The sequence below is a fragment of the Canis aureus genome, chromosome 11 (genome assembly GCF_053574225.1).
Source record: "Canis aureus isolate CA01 chromosome 11, VMU_Caureus_v.1.0, whole genome shotgun sequence".
NCBI classification, from domain to species: Eukaryota; Metazoa; Chordata; class Mammalia; order Carnivora; family Canidae; genus Canis; species Canis aureus.
In genome coordinates, this window is record NC_135621.1 from 36,175,861 (window position 1) to 36,191,389 (window position 15,529).

A 15,529-nucleotide genomic window follows, 5' to 3' on the forward strand; every position below is an offset into this window, starting at 1 on the left:
GTATATGGTTACACACAGGAATTCTTTGTTTTTACAAAATGCACCCAAAATTATTTACAAATAAAGGGGCAGGCATGTCTATATCTTACTCTTATACAGTTGAGAGAAAAATAAAGAGAAATAGAGGATAAAGCAAATGTAGCAAAATGTTAACATTTGAGAAATCTGGGTGATGGATATATAAGAATTCTTTGTACTATTTTTGCAACTTTGCTGTAAGTCTGAAATTATGTCCAAATGTCCAAATAAAAGAAAAAATAAAATGAATGGAGTATGACCAGAAAGGAAGAGCAGGGTACTGATCTACAGGACAAGACAGAGTCTGAAGAAGATAATTGTGGTCTGCTTCTGCTCAGGTCACACCCTTGACTGCTTTGAAGTTTGCTGAGCTCTCTTCGAAAGCAGGCTTTCCAAAGGGTGTAATCAACATCATTCCAGGCTCAGGTAAGCCATCAAAGGACCCACTTGGCTGTAATAATGAGTGGTACAGGAGCAGCTGAGTGGCTATTTTCCCACTGGAATCTTGTCCTGACTTATAACTACAGTATATTAAAACTAAATACAGTTAACCAAACAGTTAACTGAAGGATAAATAAAAATCTTAAAGTAGAAATATAATGGTGGGTGAGTAGGGTGAGAGGAGCAGAAATTGTACAGCAATTAAAACTACCCGTTTCAACTTTTAAAAATTATTTTCGAAGATGAAAAACCAGGGCTTACCCATCTTTTGGGGGCTGATAATTGCATGGAGGACATTATTTAGACTTTTGTCAATTTGTAATTAATCCAGAAAATGCAAACGAAGAGAGTTTAGAAATCCATTCCAATGAATCCAAAGCCACTCACACCATAAGAGTTTGAGTAATGTTTTAATTCACGTTTTATTCCCTGGTTCTACAGGTGGTGTAGCCGGGCAACGCCTTTCTGAACATCCTCATATCCGCAAACTTGGCTTCACTGGGTCCACTGCTATCGGCAAACAGATCATGAAGAGGTATTGGTTTTAGTGTGTTGATTTGCTGCACATCCTAGTAAACTAGGTTTTCCTTTTCCTTTTTACTTTTTCACACAGAGTATGTTTGCAGGGAGAAAACCCACATCAGATTTAAGAGAGAAATCTACTTATCATTGCAGGGTATTGAAATACTTTCATATAATAAAATATTTCCAAAGCATAAAGCCCATCAATAAAACTAGAGGCATACTGAAATTCTACACCCTACTGGTAGCTATGACAATCCAGCACAAAAAAGATTCTCTATACTAATGCTGTGGCCCAAATTGGTTTTGGAGCATAAGTAAGAAACCAAGACATAAATGACAAATATGACTTCTTTATAAAATGAATTCCTAAAGAGCAGTAACATTCATTTTTTAAAAGATTGCCAACAGTCTAAATGTCCAAAATAAGGCAATGTGTTAGTGTAATGGAGTGCTATGTCATCATGTTCCTGGAGAATTTTTAATAACACTGAAAAATGTTGTTAAGAGATAAATGGAGGGATCCCAGGGTGGCTCAGCTGTTTAGAGTCTGCCTTCGGCCCAGGGTATGATCCCGGAGTTCCAGGATCAAGTCCCACATCAGGCTCCCTACATGGAGCCTGCTTCTCCCTCTGTCTGTGTCTCTGCCTCTCTCTGTGTGTGTCTCTCATGAATAAATAAATAAAATCTTTTTAAAAATAAATAAATAAATAAAAGATAAATGGAAAAATAAGGTATAAAATTGTATATATTAGGTGATCCCAACCCATTTTAAATAAGGCAAAGGCCATGGTTGATAATGGACCGGAAATAAGTATGTCAAAATGGTAAAAACAATGGACATTGAGACATGGAATAGAATTTTGTGATTTTTTTTTCTTTCTTTTTTTTTTTTTTTAATTTATTTATTTATGATAGTCACACAGAGAGAGACAGAGAGAGGCAGAGACACAGGCAGAAGGAGGAGCAGGCTCCATGCACCGGGAGCCCGATGTGGGACTCGATCCCAGGTCTCCAGGCTCGCGCCCTGGGCCAAAGACAGGCGCTAAACCGCTGCGCCACCCAGGGATCCCTTTTTTTTTTTTTTTTTTTTTTCTTTCTTTCTGAATTTTTGGGGGTATTTTTTCAATGTTTTAAATAACAATACTATTATGAGTAGGGGAAAATAATATGCTTCTAAAAATTGATATTTTATTTCCCTAATGTTCCAGGAATGTGGGTTAGAGGTTAAATTCCTTACCAGGCCTTTATGTAACCAAAATTCTTATGCCTAAAGAATCTGAATTTATCTATGAGGATCTATAAATATTTGACTACAGAATTTTAAAAGAACACATTTTATTATGGGAAATTTCTAATATATACAAAGCACACAGAATAGTATAATGAACTCCCATGTGCATCACCAGGCTTCAGCAGCTACCCCCATTCTACCATTCCTGTTTTGTCTTTGAATACATTTCTCAATATTTCTGAGGTTCAGCTATGTTTTCCATGCTAACTGGTAATTTATAGCTAAAAAAGCACATGCAAGAGAGAATGCTCATTTCCCATTTATTTTCCTCTAGCTGTGCTGTGAGCAACTTGAAGAAAGTTTCCCTTGAACTTGGTGGCAAATCCCCACTTATAATATTCAACGACTGTGAACTTGACAAGGCTGTGCGAATGGTAAGAGTGGGTCCAATCCCACCAAATAGATGCCTACTCCTAAAACACATCTCATCTCTTTAACAGAAATCTCAGTGTGAGATTTGGTTTTGTCTGGTCATAAGTAGAAACCACTCTCTTGATGCTTAGATTTAGGACTTCTTAAAGCACTTGATTTTTAAAATAATATCTTTATAATTTGTATCATACAGTGTTTTTAAAACTTAAAGGACAGGATACTCTTTCTAAACATTCATGATTTATACAAACTGATGTCAAGATTTTAAAAGCATTTGGTATACAAGTATTATATTTAAATGTATAGAACAATGCAGATTTTCTTACAACACAAAATTTGTCCTCAGTGGTGTGCCTTATTGTCATACACATTGAAGTACCTCTGGACCAAAAAGGGTAAAGCAGAAACAAAAATCCCTAAAAACATACTAGATCAAAACTCTAAGTGTCTCTAAGCAGTTCTCATCACTAGCTAGGCCAAGGCATTGTTTTTCTGACTTCTCTGTTTGTCTTCTGTCTCCCAATAACACCTAATTTTTGGTGTGTGTGATTTTATGACAATTCAAAGTACTGTTAATATTTTCTCTCCTGCTGCTGAAGGGCATGGGGGCAGTATTTTTCAACAAAGGAGAGAATTGTATTGCAGCTGGGCGTTTGTTTGTGGAAGAATCCATCCACGATGAATTTGTGACAAAAGTGGTAAGACATCTTCACATTTATTCTAGCTGTTTAGAAGCTGCTTTTATTGAAAAGGGCTTCTGGCATTACTGATGAAGTTTTAGGTGTGATATTAGTACTGTGGTGTGTGTATATGCATACACAATATATATTTTTAATATATATTATATGTTTATTTATTATATATCATTTGTATATAAGTATTACATGTTATATTGTTTATATATAATATAAATAAATACAATAATATATAATTAATAAATATTTATATATTAAACAACAGTCCTTATCTTTTAGGGCTACCTTCTGATAGATTTACAGGTGAAATTATATGATGTCTAGACTTTGCTTCAAAATAACCCAGAAGGGGAGGAAGTAAGTGAGGAAATAAAATTTGCCATGAGTTGGTAATTGTTGAAGCTGGGTGATGAGAACATGGCATTTCATTATATCATCTACTCATATTATTCTTAATTTTTCATAGTAAAAAAGTATGTTTCCATTAAAAATAACCAACCCTAAGAGATTTTATTACCTATGCCTTGCTCTATATTTATAGTAAATTATATCCTTGACACTTGTGGGAGAGATTCTCCTAGATTTTTGTAAATTCCTAAATTGACTAGGAGAGATATACCACTAGATCCTTGCAAATCCTCAATACACAGTTAACAGATCGGTATATCATTTCCTCCACTAAAATAGATATATAGATAGATGTATACATATATACATACCTACACACAAACATACATACATCTCTCCTATAGAATGGTCATGATTCTATAAATATGATACCAAAAGCCATTTATAGAACTATTAAGATGAATTCTGTGGCACTAAAATAAACTGAACTATAATAAACTATGCCATTATTATGATAACAATAATCATGAATTTGTTTATATTTGAAAAACCAGCAAGCAGCTTCTTTTTTTCAGAGTCAATTCTCCTTCCCCATTCCAAGAAACAAAGGCATTCTTTCTTCATGAGAATGGAAAACACAGAAGACATGTAAAAGGCCAGATGGTGGGCAGTGGCTACCTCCTGAACATCCCTCTAATTCTATTTGTGCCTCATTAAAATACGAATCACAGGGTTTTCACAACTTCAACATGTGGGCATTTCAAATGCTGAGTTCAGGAATGTCAAGAGTCGACCCTATCAGTCCATCAATACACATGTTTTGCACACACATAAGTTGTATTCAGTCACTCATTCAGCAGCTATTTCTTGAGCACTCACCAAGGGATTTTCACCCAGCCCAAATTCAAATTCACGGCCCTGCTGGGTCGTGGTAACTCTCATTCTTTCTTCTTACTGGAATTGGACTTAACATTAGAAAATGCACAAGTAGATTAAGTGAGGCGCACAGGGATGATCATTAAGAGATGTCAGTGATGCACACTGCTTTTGAACACAGCTTTTCACCAGAACATTCTAGCAATTCCTCTGGCGTGCTATACCATGAACATTTCACAAGAGCAGGCTGACACAGCAGGGGAGATAAAAAAGATAACCATGTGGCCATTTTGGAAATTCTTCTGTCCTGAGGAGTACAAGGGTGCTATAGTAATAAAAATTCCAGAACATCAGGTTTGCCATTTTAATGGATTAACACTCAGGATCATTTGTATGTCACATACATAGGTTATGGTCTCTTAGAACTCAGTGATTTAACAGCGTGGGCTTTCAAGTCAGGAAGACTGTCCTGTGTTTAGTGGTTGTGTGTGCTAAGTCACTGGGCCTGTCTAAACCCCGTTTCTCCCTCTGTAAGATGGAAATAGTAAATGCCCGCCTCCAGTGCTCCCATGAAGACTAAAAGACATCTTTTGACAGCTTAGACAGCACCCACCACACTGAGAAGCTCAGCCAGGGGTATCCGTTGTTATTATTATTAACAGTCAATTGTGTTTTGTGAACTGGGTGACAAACAGGTAGAAGAAATTAAAAAGATGAAAATTGGTGATCCACTTGACAGATCTACAGATCACGGGCCCCAAAACCATCAGGCCCATCTGGAAAAGCTTCTGCAATACTGTGAAGCTGGAGTGAAGGAAGGGGCCACCTTGGTGTATGGGGGAAGACAAGTGTGCAGGCCAGGTAAGATCACCTCTGCAGGAGGCGTGCTGGGCTCTGGTTCTGATTGGATGGTAATGGTTTCCACTGCAGCTCCATCTTGCCTTAAAAGTAAATCATAGCACTTATGTTATGGTCACAAGAATTCTTTTCTAGATACTACTTGGCCACTTATATGCTGTGGTACGTTGCACATGACAATTTTTCTGAGCCTCAGTTTCCTCCTGTGTAACATGGGATGAAATGTGGGCACCCTACTTTAGAGGGCTGTGGAAATCAAATCACAGAATGGACATAACTGGTCCTTACATGGCGGTCCAGTAAGAGGTCTAATGGACAACTGTGTCATTCTGGTGCTGGTGACCTTGACTCCTGGAGCTGTGAGATTTAATCATAGCCAGAATAGCCTGGGAGGATTAATTCCTATTGTCTAAAGCCATACCTGTTACTGAAATATGTGAATGACTCAATGTCATGATACCCCAAAGGAGAGAAAAACAAACAACAACTTAAAAAACCCATTTTTCAATACTGTAGGGGGATTGTGCTCCAATAGCTTACTCTAAAAAATGATAATTAGAAGGGGGAAAATTTAACATTTATCTGTGTCTTCTGTATAAACTGAATTTCTGGGTAAACTGGCTGATAAAGGAGACTTTTTTTTTTAACAGAAGAATTCCTGCTAATTAATGTAGAAAAAGAATGATGGCACAGAAAAAATCAGCACTTTGTACTCCTAACTGAATGAAATGATTGATTCAGGCAGTTATCATCAAGGGAGGCTAAAGTTATTGGGAGAGAGGTTGATGGGGATCTGAGTATGTGCAAGGTACCAAAGTTTCTCCCCCAAGATTGCTTGCCATTCTCAAGGAGAAAAACACAATTTTACAATGGAGAGGTGAAGTTGTCACAGCTTGGAGCCACTGGTCAGTCTAAGCAACAGTGAAAGCAGGATAGCTAGGCAGGATGTGTCTCCTAAGGGATGCAATGTGTAGTACACAGCATCACCTGTGCGGTATTCTCACCAAAAATGTTTAACCTGAATCTAATTGTGTCTTTAAGTTAAAATTTCCATTTACAAGAAATAAAAGGGATAGGGGAACAAATTAAATATCATCCCAAGGACACAAAGACAAATCTAAATGCAATATGTTCTGGAGGACAACTGACTCAGTCTGTTGAACAAGCCAATGGCATGAAAAATTAGAGGTGAAATGTTCTAGATTGAAGGACACTTAGATCTAGCAAGTGAACGCAATGTATAGAATTTATTTGAATCTTGAATCAAACCAGTCAACTATAAAAAAAGATACTTTTGAGGAAAAAATGGAAATATAAATCACGAAGAAGGAATTAACACTAATTTTGTTAAATGTGGTAATGATTGTGGTATGGGAGAAAATATCTTATTTTTCACAGATTTATACTGAAATACAGGAGGTAAAAGTTATAAGCTCTGGAATTTGCTTTCAATTATTTCAACAAGGAAAAAATGAATCAAATAAAGCAAAATAAGAGTATTTATTTTATGATTTGTTATACTACTTTCACTACTTTGACATATGTTTGAAATTTCTGTAATAAACAGATAAAAAAACAAGAGCCTAGGAATGCTAATGCCAAATAGGAAAATGAAAGTTGTCTTGGCTTTACTGACCCAGAAGGGAAGGAAAAAAATTATGCTGTAATTAAATGAGAGAACTATTAATTAAAAATTAATTATCCTATAATTGATGATCTTGTCTGTTTTTCAAATAGGCTTTTTTATGGAGCCAACTGTGTTCACAGATGTGGAAGACCACATGTATCTTGCCAAAGAGGAATCATTTGGGCCTATTATGGTCATTTCTAAGTTCCAAAATGGGTATGTTCTTCAGGCACAATTTAACAGGTTTTGACTTGATAAGTGTTTTTTTCTTCTGCCATTGTGCTATATACAGACTGTAGAAATCAATGAATATGGAATCTCAATTATATAACAATAATTGACTTAAATAATTAGAAGAGAAGGCTAACCAGTGTGGACTGGTTATAGATTTCTGCTTCATAGCTTAAATTAATGGCTGGCAGTATGGAACTTTAGCTAACTAAATTTGGTTTTTGTACAACCAACACTTGAAATGCCTCTCAAGATAAATAGGAATAACAGAACTGGTTTTCACATTTACATTCCTAGGGAAGGCAACATCTGTGAAATGTGATTTTCTCAAGGAAGAAGTGTTGCCTTCACTGGAGCTTATGCCCCAGAAAGCCTAATATTCAACTCTAATAGAAATATTCACAATCATCATATAACCAGCTATTAATGAAGGTTCATCATAGTGCAGAGAACTTTCCAAAGTGTTTAGCACATCAGAGAGGGTCATATGTTAACTGAGCTCACACAAGAATATTTAATACAGGGCAGCCCCAGTGGCGCAGCGGTTTAGCGCCGCCTGCAGACCAGGGCGTGATCCTGGAGACCCTGGATCGAGTCCCACGTCAGGCTCTCTGTATGATGCCTGCTTCTTCCTCTGCCTGTGTCTCTGCCTCTCCCTCTCTCTGTCTCTATGAATAAATAAATAAAATCTTTAAAAAAATTAAAAAATTAGAATATTTAATACAATAGACTCTCATGGTATACTGGGTAAAATTCTTCAGAATTCTGGCTTGAATTTTCCTTCAACCAATGAGAAGGTGGAAAAAAACAGAATACAGAGTTCAGAGGGCTTTTTGTCTTTGATAGACATATTGTAAGACATATTTGGGGATACCAAACTATAGTGAGCAACCTTTTCACACACTCATCCAAGGATGCCCTATTAACCTTTACCTCATAAAGTCCCCCCATAAGATAGTCTTTGTGTTAAACATGCAGATTTTAGAAGCCACGTTTGTAGGATATCAATTGAGATAGGTCACAGTTCCTGTCTTTGAGAAGTTTACCATCTAATGAGGGAGATAGACAAGGAAATGGACAATTAACCACAGAGGGCCAAAGGCAGCCATATTGGGTAGAGTCTGCACTCTTCACTGCACCCAATTACCTCTATGGGCTTGGGCCAGCCTGAGCCTTTTCTTTATTGTGAAATTGAGTGATTAATAGCATCTATCCTTTTATGTCATTCTAAGTATTAAATAAGTCATGTTTGCTATTGGTGCTGTTGTCATCGCTGTGCTTGTTATTATCCTAGAAGTAGACAAGATATCCTATGAAGCTGTGTCATCTCATAGTCCCCGACAAGTAATGGCATAAAGCCATCTTTCTCCATTAGGCTGGTCAATAAATATCTGGGTCCCTACCATATGCAATGCATCAAGAAGTGTGAGAGTTTTAGCAGAGCCTCAAATCACCCTAGGTTCAGTTCCAAATTTCTTGTGCAAGTTTAAAATTGTGTATTGTCAGGATTGCCTTGGAAAATCCCTTCAAAAGCCACCACATTGAAGACTGTGCCGTCTCTCAAAAAATTCAGCACGATGAATTCAGAGACACATTCTGTTTCTTTGCCAGAGTGCCAGATGAAATAGTTGGCTTGCATTCACTGGCCATGCTGTAGAACATTCACACAGTTTTACACATTAGGATGCCACTCATAAAGATGAGATACTCGTACCATGACAGACATGGACCTGGACCTAACCGAGAGATGAGCAGGGTTACATCTTCCGCTTACTTGGGAGTGCACCCACACTGAGTTGAAAGCCAGGGAAAGCATGATTTCTTTTTTAAAGATTTTGTTTATTTAGGGATCCCTGGGTGGCGCAGCGGTTTAGCGCCTGCCTTTGGCCCAGAGCACGATACTGGAGACCTGGGATCGAATCCCATGTCGGGCTCCCGGTGCATGGGGCCTGCTTCTCCCTCTGCCTATGTCTCTGCCAATCTCTCTGTGTGACTATCATAAATAAATAAAAATTTTAAAAAATTAAAAAAAAGATTTTGTTTATTTATTCATGAGAGACGCAGAGAGAGGCAGAGACATAGGTAGAGGGAGAAGCAGGCACCCTGCAGGGAGCCCTATGTGGGACTCTATCCCAGGACCCCAGGATCACACCCTGAGCCAAAGGCAGACGCTCAACCACTGAGCCACCCAGGCCTCCTGGGAAAGCATGATTTAAGGGATACTTTTTATTTCCTTTTATTGAATTGTATTAATTGAATTCACTCTCATTTGATGATCTAACACCATGGTATAAAGAAGAATAAGAGGTCATCCCTGCCCTCAGGGAGCTTCCAGTGTAGTTGGAAGGCAAACCACAAATACACAAAGAGTTAAACCAAAATACTGAGTTTGGAGGAATATGTGCTCCCTGATTATGGCTTTTATTGAGCATTTACTGTGTTCTAGGCATTATTAGGTCACTTAATCCTCATGACAACAGGAAAGGTCCTTTCACTATTACTGCTATGTTTTGCAATAAACAAAGACAGGTGGAGATGAGGTCATTTGCCCAAGGTCACCTAGTTAGCCTGGCTGCAGAGCCCTCTCAGAGCCACTACACCCTACTGCCTCCTCCAGGGCACTGGTGGGAGCTGGGAAGGCTTCAGGGCGAGGTACTAAATGGATGAGCCTTGAACTGTATGCAAACTCTGGAGACAGGGAGGGAAAGAAAGGGGAATACTCTGAAAATATATCTAGACGTGGGACTCAAGGGAGAGGGAAGGAGGTGGGAAGTCAGGAAGGAGAACCAACAAGAAAAATGAAAAAGATGGCTTCAGATCAGATTTTAAAAAGATGTTGCATGATGTGTATGAAAAGTATAATACCAGAGCTATAATGTCTCACTGGGAGTTTCTTTTGGTGTAAGCTTGGAATATTTCATTTATAAAAATGCAAGCCAGTTGGCAGTAGTATTTTTCTGTTCCTAGCATGTAGGGGGAAAATATTAGAACATAAAATCAGAATGTCTTGCTTTACATTCAATGAAGTTTTGTCTTCCTAAAAATATCTTTTAGGGACATCGATGGAGTGTTACAGCGAGCAAATAATACAGAGTATGGTCTGGCCTCAGGGGTTTTTACAAGAGACATCAATAAAGCCATGTATGTGAGCGAAAAACTCGAAGCAGGAACTGTTTTTGTTAACACGTACAACAAGACGGATGTGGCAGCCCCTTTCGGTGGAGTTAAACAATCGGGCTTCGGAAAAGACTTAGGTACGTATGCTCTGCTTTTCCAGGGCATGATCCCTTCGATCCCTTCGCTTGCTGTGTTCCCGAGAAAGCCGCTTTATGTTCCTAGCAATGCTTGTATCTTGTTTCCAACGATGTTTCCTGCACGGCCAGTGGATCTGGGTTTCTATGGGTACCAGTTGTGTGTTAACATTAAACATTTTCAGCTAATGTACAGACAGGAAAGTACCCACATGGTGTGCAAAAGTGTTTTTGAAAATAAGATTAATGTTGAAGGGAAAAGGAAACTTTGGCAATATCTGTTAGCTAAAATAGGCTTGGTATTTTTACCCGACATTCAGCATGCACTTGGTTTAGCTTTCGTGGGACTGAGTAGAACCAAGAAAGGGAAACGGGGGGCGGGGGGGGGGGGGTTGTGAAGTTGGGGACTAGAAGGCAACAAGCAGCTCCAAGAATAAATCTTGTCTGCGAGCTGCCTGGCAGTCTTTCAGAATCAATACTGCAACTGGCAGAGTTTCCTGGTAGTCTGGAAAGTCAGATTTAGAGTCACAGAAAGTCCAAAAGAAAATTCTTTGTGGGCAATGACCCCATCACATTTCAAGTAACAGATCACTTGAACACTAAGTATCAGAGCAGATCTTAGGCTACCTACTTGCTCTGTAAGAGCACAAGCAATCCTCACAATAGCCCTGGGAAGGAAGTGCTCTTATATACTTATTTTATAAATGGGGATGTTGGGGCTCAGAGAGGTTGGGTAACTTGCCCAAAGTTACACAGCTAGCCACTGCTTGAGAAGAGAATCCCAAGCCAGACATTCTGGCTGCAGAGCCCGTTCTTTTTCCCCACAGCCAGTCTAGCATGGCATTTCAAAAACTGAAATGTTCGTGGCATACTGAAATTATAGTCCACTCATATAAATTTGGTTAACATGGGGGTATTTCTACATTTTCTCTTTCCCAGTGACTTTTGGTAATAATATATTTGCAGCTATAAAAGGAGTTCTCATTTTAAATTCCATTGAATTGAAGGTAAATAGTGTTTATTATAGAACAATAAAATTTGCCTAAATAGTTTCTTTTTCTCCCAATTTTAAACTCCCTAAACCCAGGGGGTTCCCAGCCTTAGCTGTACATTGGATTAGAGTCCCTTGGGAGTTTTAAGAAATACAAAGATGCTAATTGGTTTGGGGTGTGACCTGGGATCAGGAGTGGTTTTGTTTTGTTTTGTTTTGTTTTTTAGATTTTATTTATTTATTCATAAGATACACAGAGCGAGAGAGGGAGAAGACACAGGCAGAGGGAGAAGCAGGCTCCATGCAGGGAGTCTGATGTGGGATTCAATCCCCGGTCTCCCGGATGATGCCCTGGGCCGAAGGCAGGCGCTAAACCACTGGGCCACCCAGGCGCCCCAAGAACCTATGTTTTAGCTCGACTTTCAGGATCACGTATTCATTAGTTGCACCAGTATTATTCACTGACATAGAAATCAATGATTTGCATGAGCTCAAGATAGAATGGAAACAGAAAGGCAAACCTACTTACTTTTCAGCCTGGATATACTCTATTCTATCTAAATCAGATACTGTGTGATCCTTATCCTTAAAATAAGATTACATCAAAGAGTCTCCAACTTTCTTCTGCTCAGTTTTGCTTTATTTAATATAATGCAAAGGACAGTATCTTGGTCACTTTGTTCAGCCTAAATGGGCAAAGGATAGAGATGAAGAGTCATCAGGCAGGGAAATAAGGGAGAAAGTTTTCTGGTGCAGACCGAGCAAGTCAGCACATTCCTCAGAAGACCTGTTAGGTGGTCTAAGCTCTTCCTCCTCCAAGTGGGGTCCGTGGACCACGAGCACCTGCCTCATCGCTTGATGGTTACAAACCCATAATCCCAGGGCCTGAGCTGGATTTAATCAGAACATGCAGTTTCACAAGGTCTGCAGGTGGCACGCATGAACTTTAGTTTGAGACCTATAACCCGATATCTGTATCCAAAGTCTGGTGACATCGCATCCACTTGTCCATGAACCACTTTTCTGTTTCCTCAGGTGAGGAAGCTCTAAACGAATACCTCAAAACCAAGACGGTGACATTGGAATACTAGAGCTGTGCCATCCCTGAGAAATCCTCGGCCGACAGCACCACTCCCGATCCCTCCACACACGTAGGAAGCCTGGGTGTGCGGAGGGAAGGTGGATCTACCACGAGCCGATGCTGCACACGTGGACCCTAAAGGGGGTCAGGCCACATCAAGCATTTTCACCTGTGCCTGTGTATTCTGATGCACCTTTTCTACCTTAAAACTATTTGAAGTGGTTGGGTTTTGACTGTGTTGTATACCCCACATATTTCTAAACTGCCAAGTTGCTTTTTCTCCTAAGACTAATCTAGCCATTGTTGTTCATCTTGAAAAATGTCAGGATCAGGTGGTTATAATACACAAGGTGGGTTTGGGGGATACTTTGCATACTATGTGTAGGTTGTAACCTCTGAACTATACCTATGGGGCTATTAAAAAGGTTTTCTATAATTTTGCTCTCAAGGAACGTATATCCTATAAGGAATGTGAAGTAAATTCCTTTTTTTTTTCATATTTGGAAATAAGATACATCTTTGTGCCTTTTGATGTTCTATTTTTCAGCCCACTGAGAATGAGTAACCCAAAACAGTGCTCGAGTACTTGCTAGGTGTGAGGTACTAGGTAGTGTTCTGAGGAGTAGCCAGGACATAGTGACATTGTCTCTGGACTCAAATAGCTTACATTCTAATAAAGAGCTTTTAAAAAGTGAATTTTACAATATGATATAGAATGTAAATAGCCTTTGGAGGGTGAGCTTGGTTCATATCTTGCCATCTTGCCATGTGACTTGGGGAAATCTACTCAACTTCTCCCAGCCTGTTTCCTTATCTGTCAAATGCCTTCCTCAGGAGCCTTATTTTGAGGAGTCAGTGCAATAATATAAGTACCTTGCATTATGCTTTGTTCAGGGTACTCAAGAAAAGTTAACTTTGTTTCCCCCATCACTGTTTTAAAAATACATCGAGATAATCTAACTAGATGAATGAATTTCCCTACAGTCCTTTTCAGGACTCATTGATTCCTATACTCCATTGTTCTGACATGGGGCCTGATGCAGCAGCTCTGGAAAATGCCATATATAATGAAAAATGGCAATGGTACAAGGAAAAGGATTGCTTTTCTTTCTGCAGCTCATTTGTTCTTCGTTGACCATCTTGTTTTCCACTTTTCTACCTACTGGGTGATCTTAGGCACCTTAGTTACCTACTATCTCAGAGCCTTGGTATCTATAAAATGAGGATAAAGTCCTTCTCTCATTAGATGTTGGAAAGATTCAGTGGGATGATATGCTAACACACCTCACAAGTGTCTGGATCATAGTCTGTGCCCAAGAAATGGGAATTAGTTCAATCCATGCATGACTCACAAAATCATTGTCAGACAAAAACAGGTGAGTAAATTATCACCATCCACATGTGACTAGAAGGTGAGCTGCTGAAACTCAGTGTCATTGGAAGACAGAGCAATGGACTTCTACTGCTCCTCTTTTTAAAGTAAAATTTCAGTAAACACTCCTATCTCTGACTTTGAAGGAGCCCTTAGGGAACCCTTGGTACTTTGGAGACTCAGCAGCTTCTCATAAAGGGAATGTGGGAAACCAATGAACAAACAACCAAATCAGAGGCAGAAAACATCGAAAGTGAAGAATACCAGGTGTGATCCCGGCATGATCAATAGAGCATATTTTGCCTCTAAGCATTTTTTAAATTTTACAATAGTTCATTTACCATCAGATCTGGGTGCAGCTGACATTCTAAATTGGAATGAATATTCTCTGAGTCCAAACTGATGGTTCATATTTGAATTAAATTACATAGGAACTACTTTTAAATGCAGTGTTCTGATTTTCTGTGAACTAAAATATCACTTTACCAAATTTTTAAAAAACATTTTATTTATTTGACAGAGAGACAGCGGACAAGCCAGGGGGAGAGGCAGAAGGAGAGGGAGAAGCAGGCTCCCCATGAGCAGGAGAGCTCTATCCCAGGACCCTGGGATCATGACCTGAGCCAAAGGCAGACGCTTCACCAACTTAGCCCCCTCAGGCGCCCCTCCAATATTTTAATGATTGATAAAATGGCAAACAAAACTACATCCATTTCTTCTGGACTCATTTTTGCCCCTACTATATATCTCAGTAGCAGTGTTTTTAATCTTTGAGCCACACAGCTCTTTGAGAATCAGATACAAGCTGTGGAATCCCTCTGTGTTATTCCTACCACCCAAATTCCCACAAACATGCCTAATTCTACAAAGACTTGCAGATCTCCTAAAGCCCATGCTTGGAGATTAGCAACTCCTTCTTCCATAGCAAGTTCTAAAGTTCCTACTGACTTGAGTCTTTATATCTGACTGCTGCTTAGACTCCAAGGCTCTGTGGAATTCACAAAAATTGCCAGTGAATTTGAATTGGAACATGATGAGCCACAGCCCACCAGGTGATTTAATTAACACAGGGAATAATTAGAATGTCAGTCTTCTGGGTGCCTGGCTGGCTCAGATGGTGGAGCATGCAACTCTTGATGTTGGGGTCATGAGTTCAAGCCCCCTGTTGGGCATAGAGATTGCTTAAGAAAAAAACATTTTCCTTTAAAGATTATCACTATTCTTTCAGATCACAGATTATTTTGCTAAAGAATAAAGCTGTGATCTGATGTCACCTGCACTGGGAGGTGTGGACACTCAAAGTGGTTCTATGACCTTTGTAATCCTCTTCCACTTGCCTTTGCTAAAGCAGTCACCTTTTGGTCCCACACCCTTTGTGGCTTCCCATCCGCAGCTCGGTTTCAGGGCCTCTCCTCTGTGCTCTCACTTGTTGGGAGCATAGTACTTACCACCTGGTACTGAAATTATCTGCCTTCCTAACCGCCCCTTGTCCACCCCCCAGGTTTGGACTTTTTCTGGTGCATTGTAACCACAGCTCTCATGTATTGAGGAC

At 39.3% G+C, this 15,529-nt stretch overlaps 1 protein-coding gene across 1 annotated transcript in view; it reads left to right on the forward strand.

Moving 5' to 3' along the window:
• The window catches only part of ALDH1L2 (aldehyde dehydrogenase 1 family member L2), a 55,594-nt gene extending 42,293 nt beyond the window's left edge, over positions 1 to 13,301 (forward strand). Inside the window, exons 16-23 of the mRNA XM_077914790.1 lie at positions 357 to 444; positions 901 to 994; positions 2,550 to 2,649; positions 3,247 to 3,345; positions 5,262 to 5,427; positions 7,162 to 7,267; positions 10,337 to 10,536; positions 12,560 to 13,301. Of these exons, the coding sequence (XP_077770916.1) occupies positions 357 to 444; positions 901 to 994; positions 2,550 to 2,649; positions 3,247 to 3,345; positions 5,262 to 5,427; positions 7,162 to 7,267; positions 10,337 to 10,536; positions 12,560 to 12,615 (909 nt within the window). The 3' untranslated portion in view covers positions 12,616 to 13,301. The remainder of the gene's footprint in view (positions 1 to 356; positions 445 to 900; positions 995 to 2,549; positions 2,650 to 3,246; positions 3,346 to 5,261; positions 5,428 to 7,161; positions 7,268 to 10,336; positions 10,537 to 12,559) is intronic.
• The last annotated feature ends 2,228 nt before the right edge of the window (positions 13,302 to 15,529 follow it).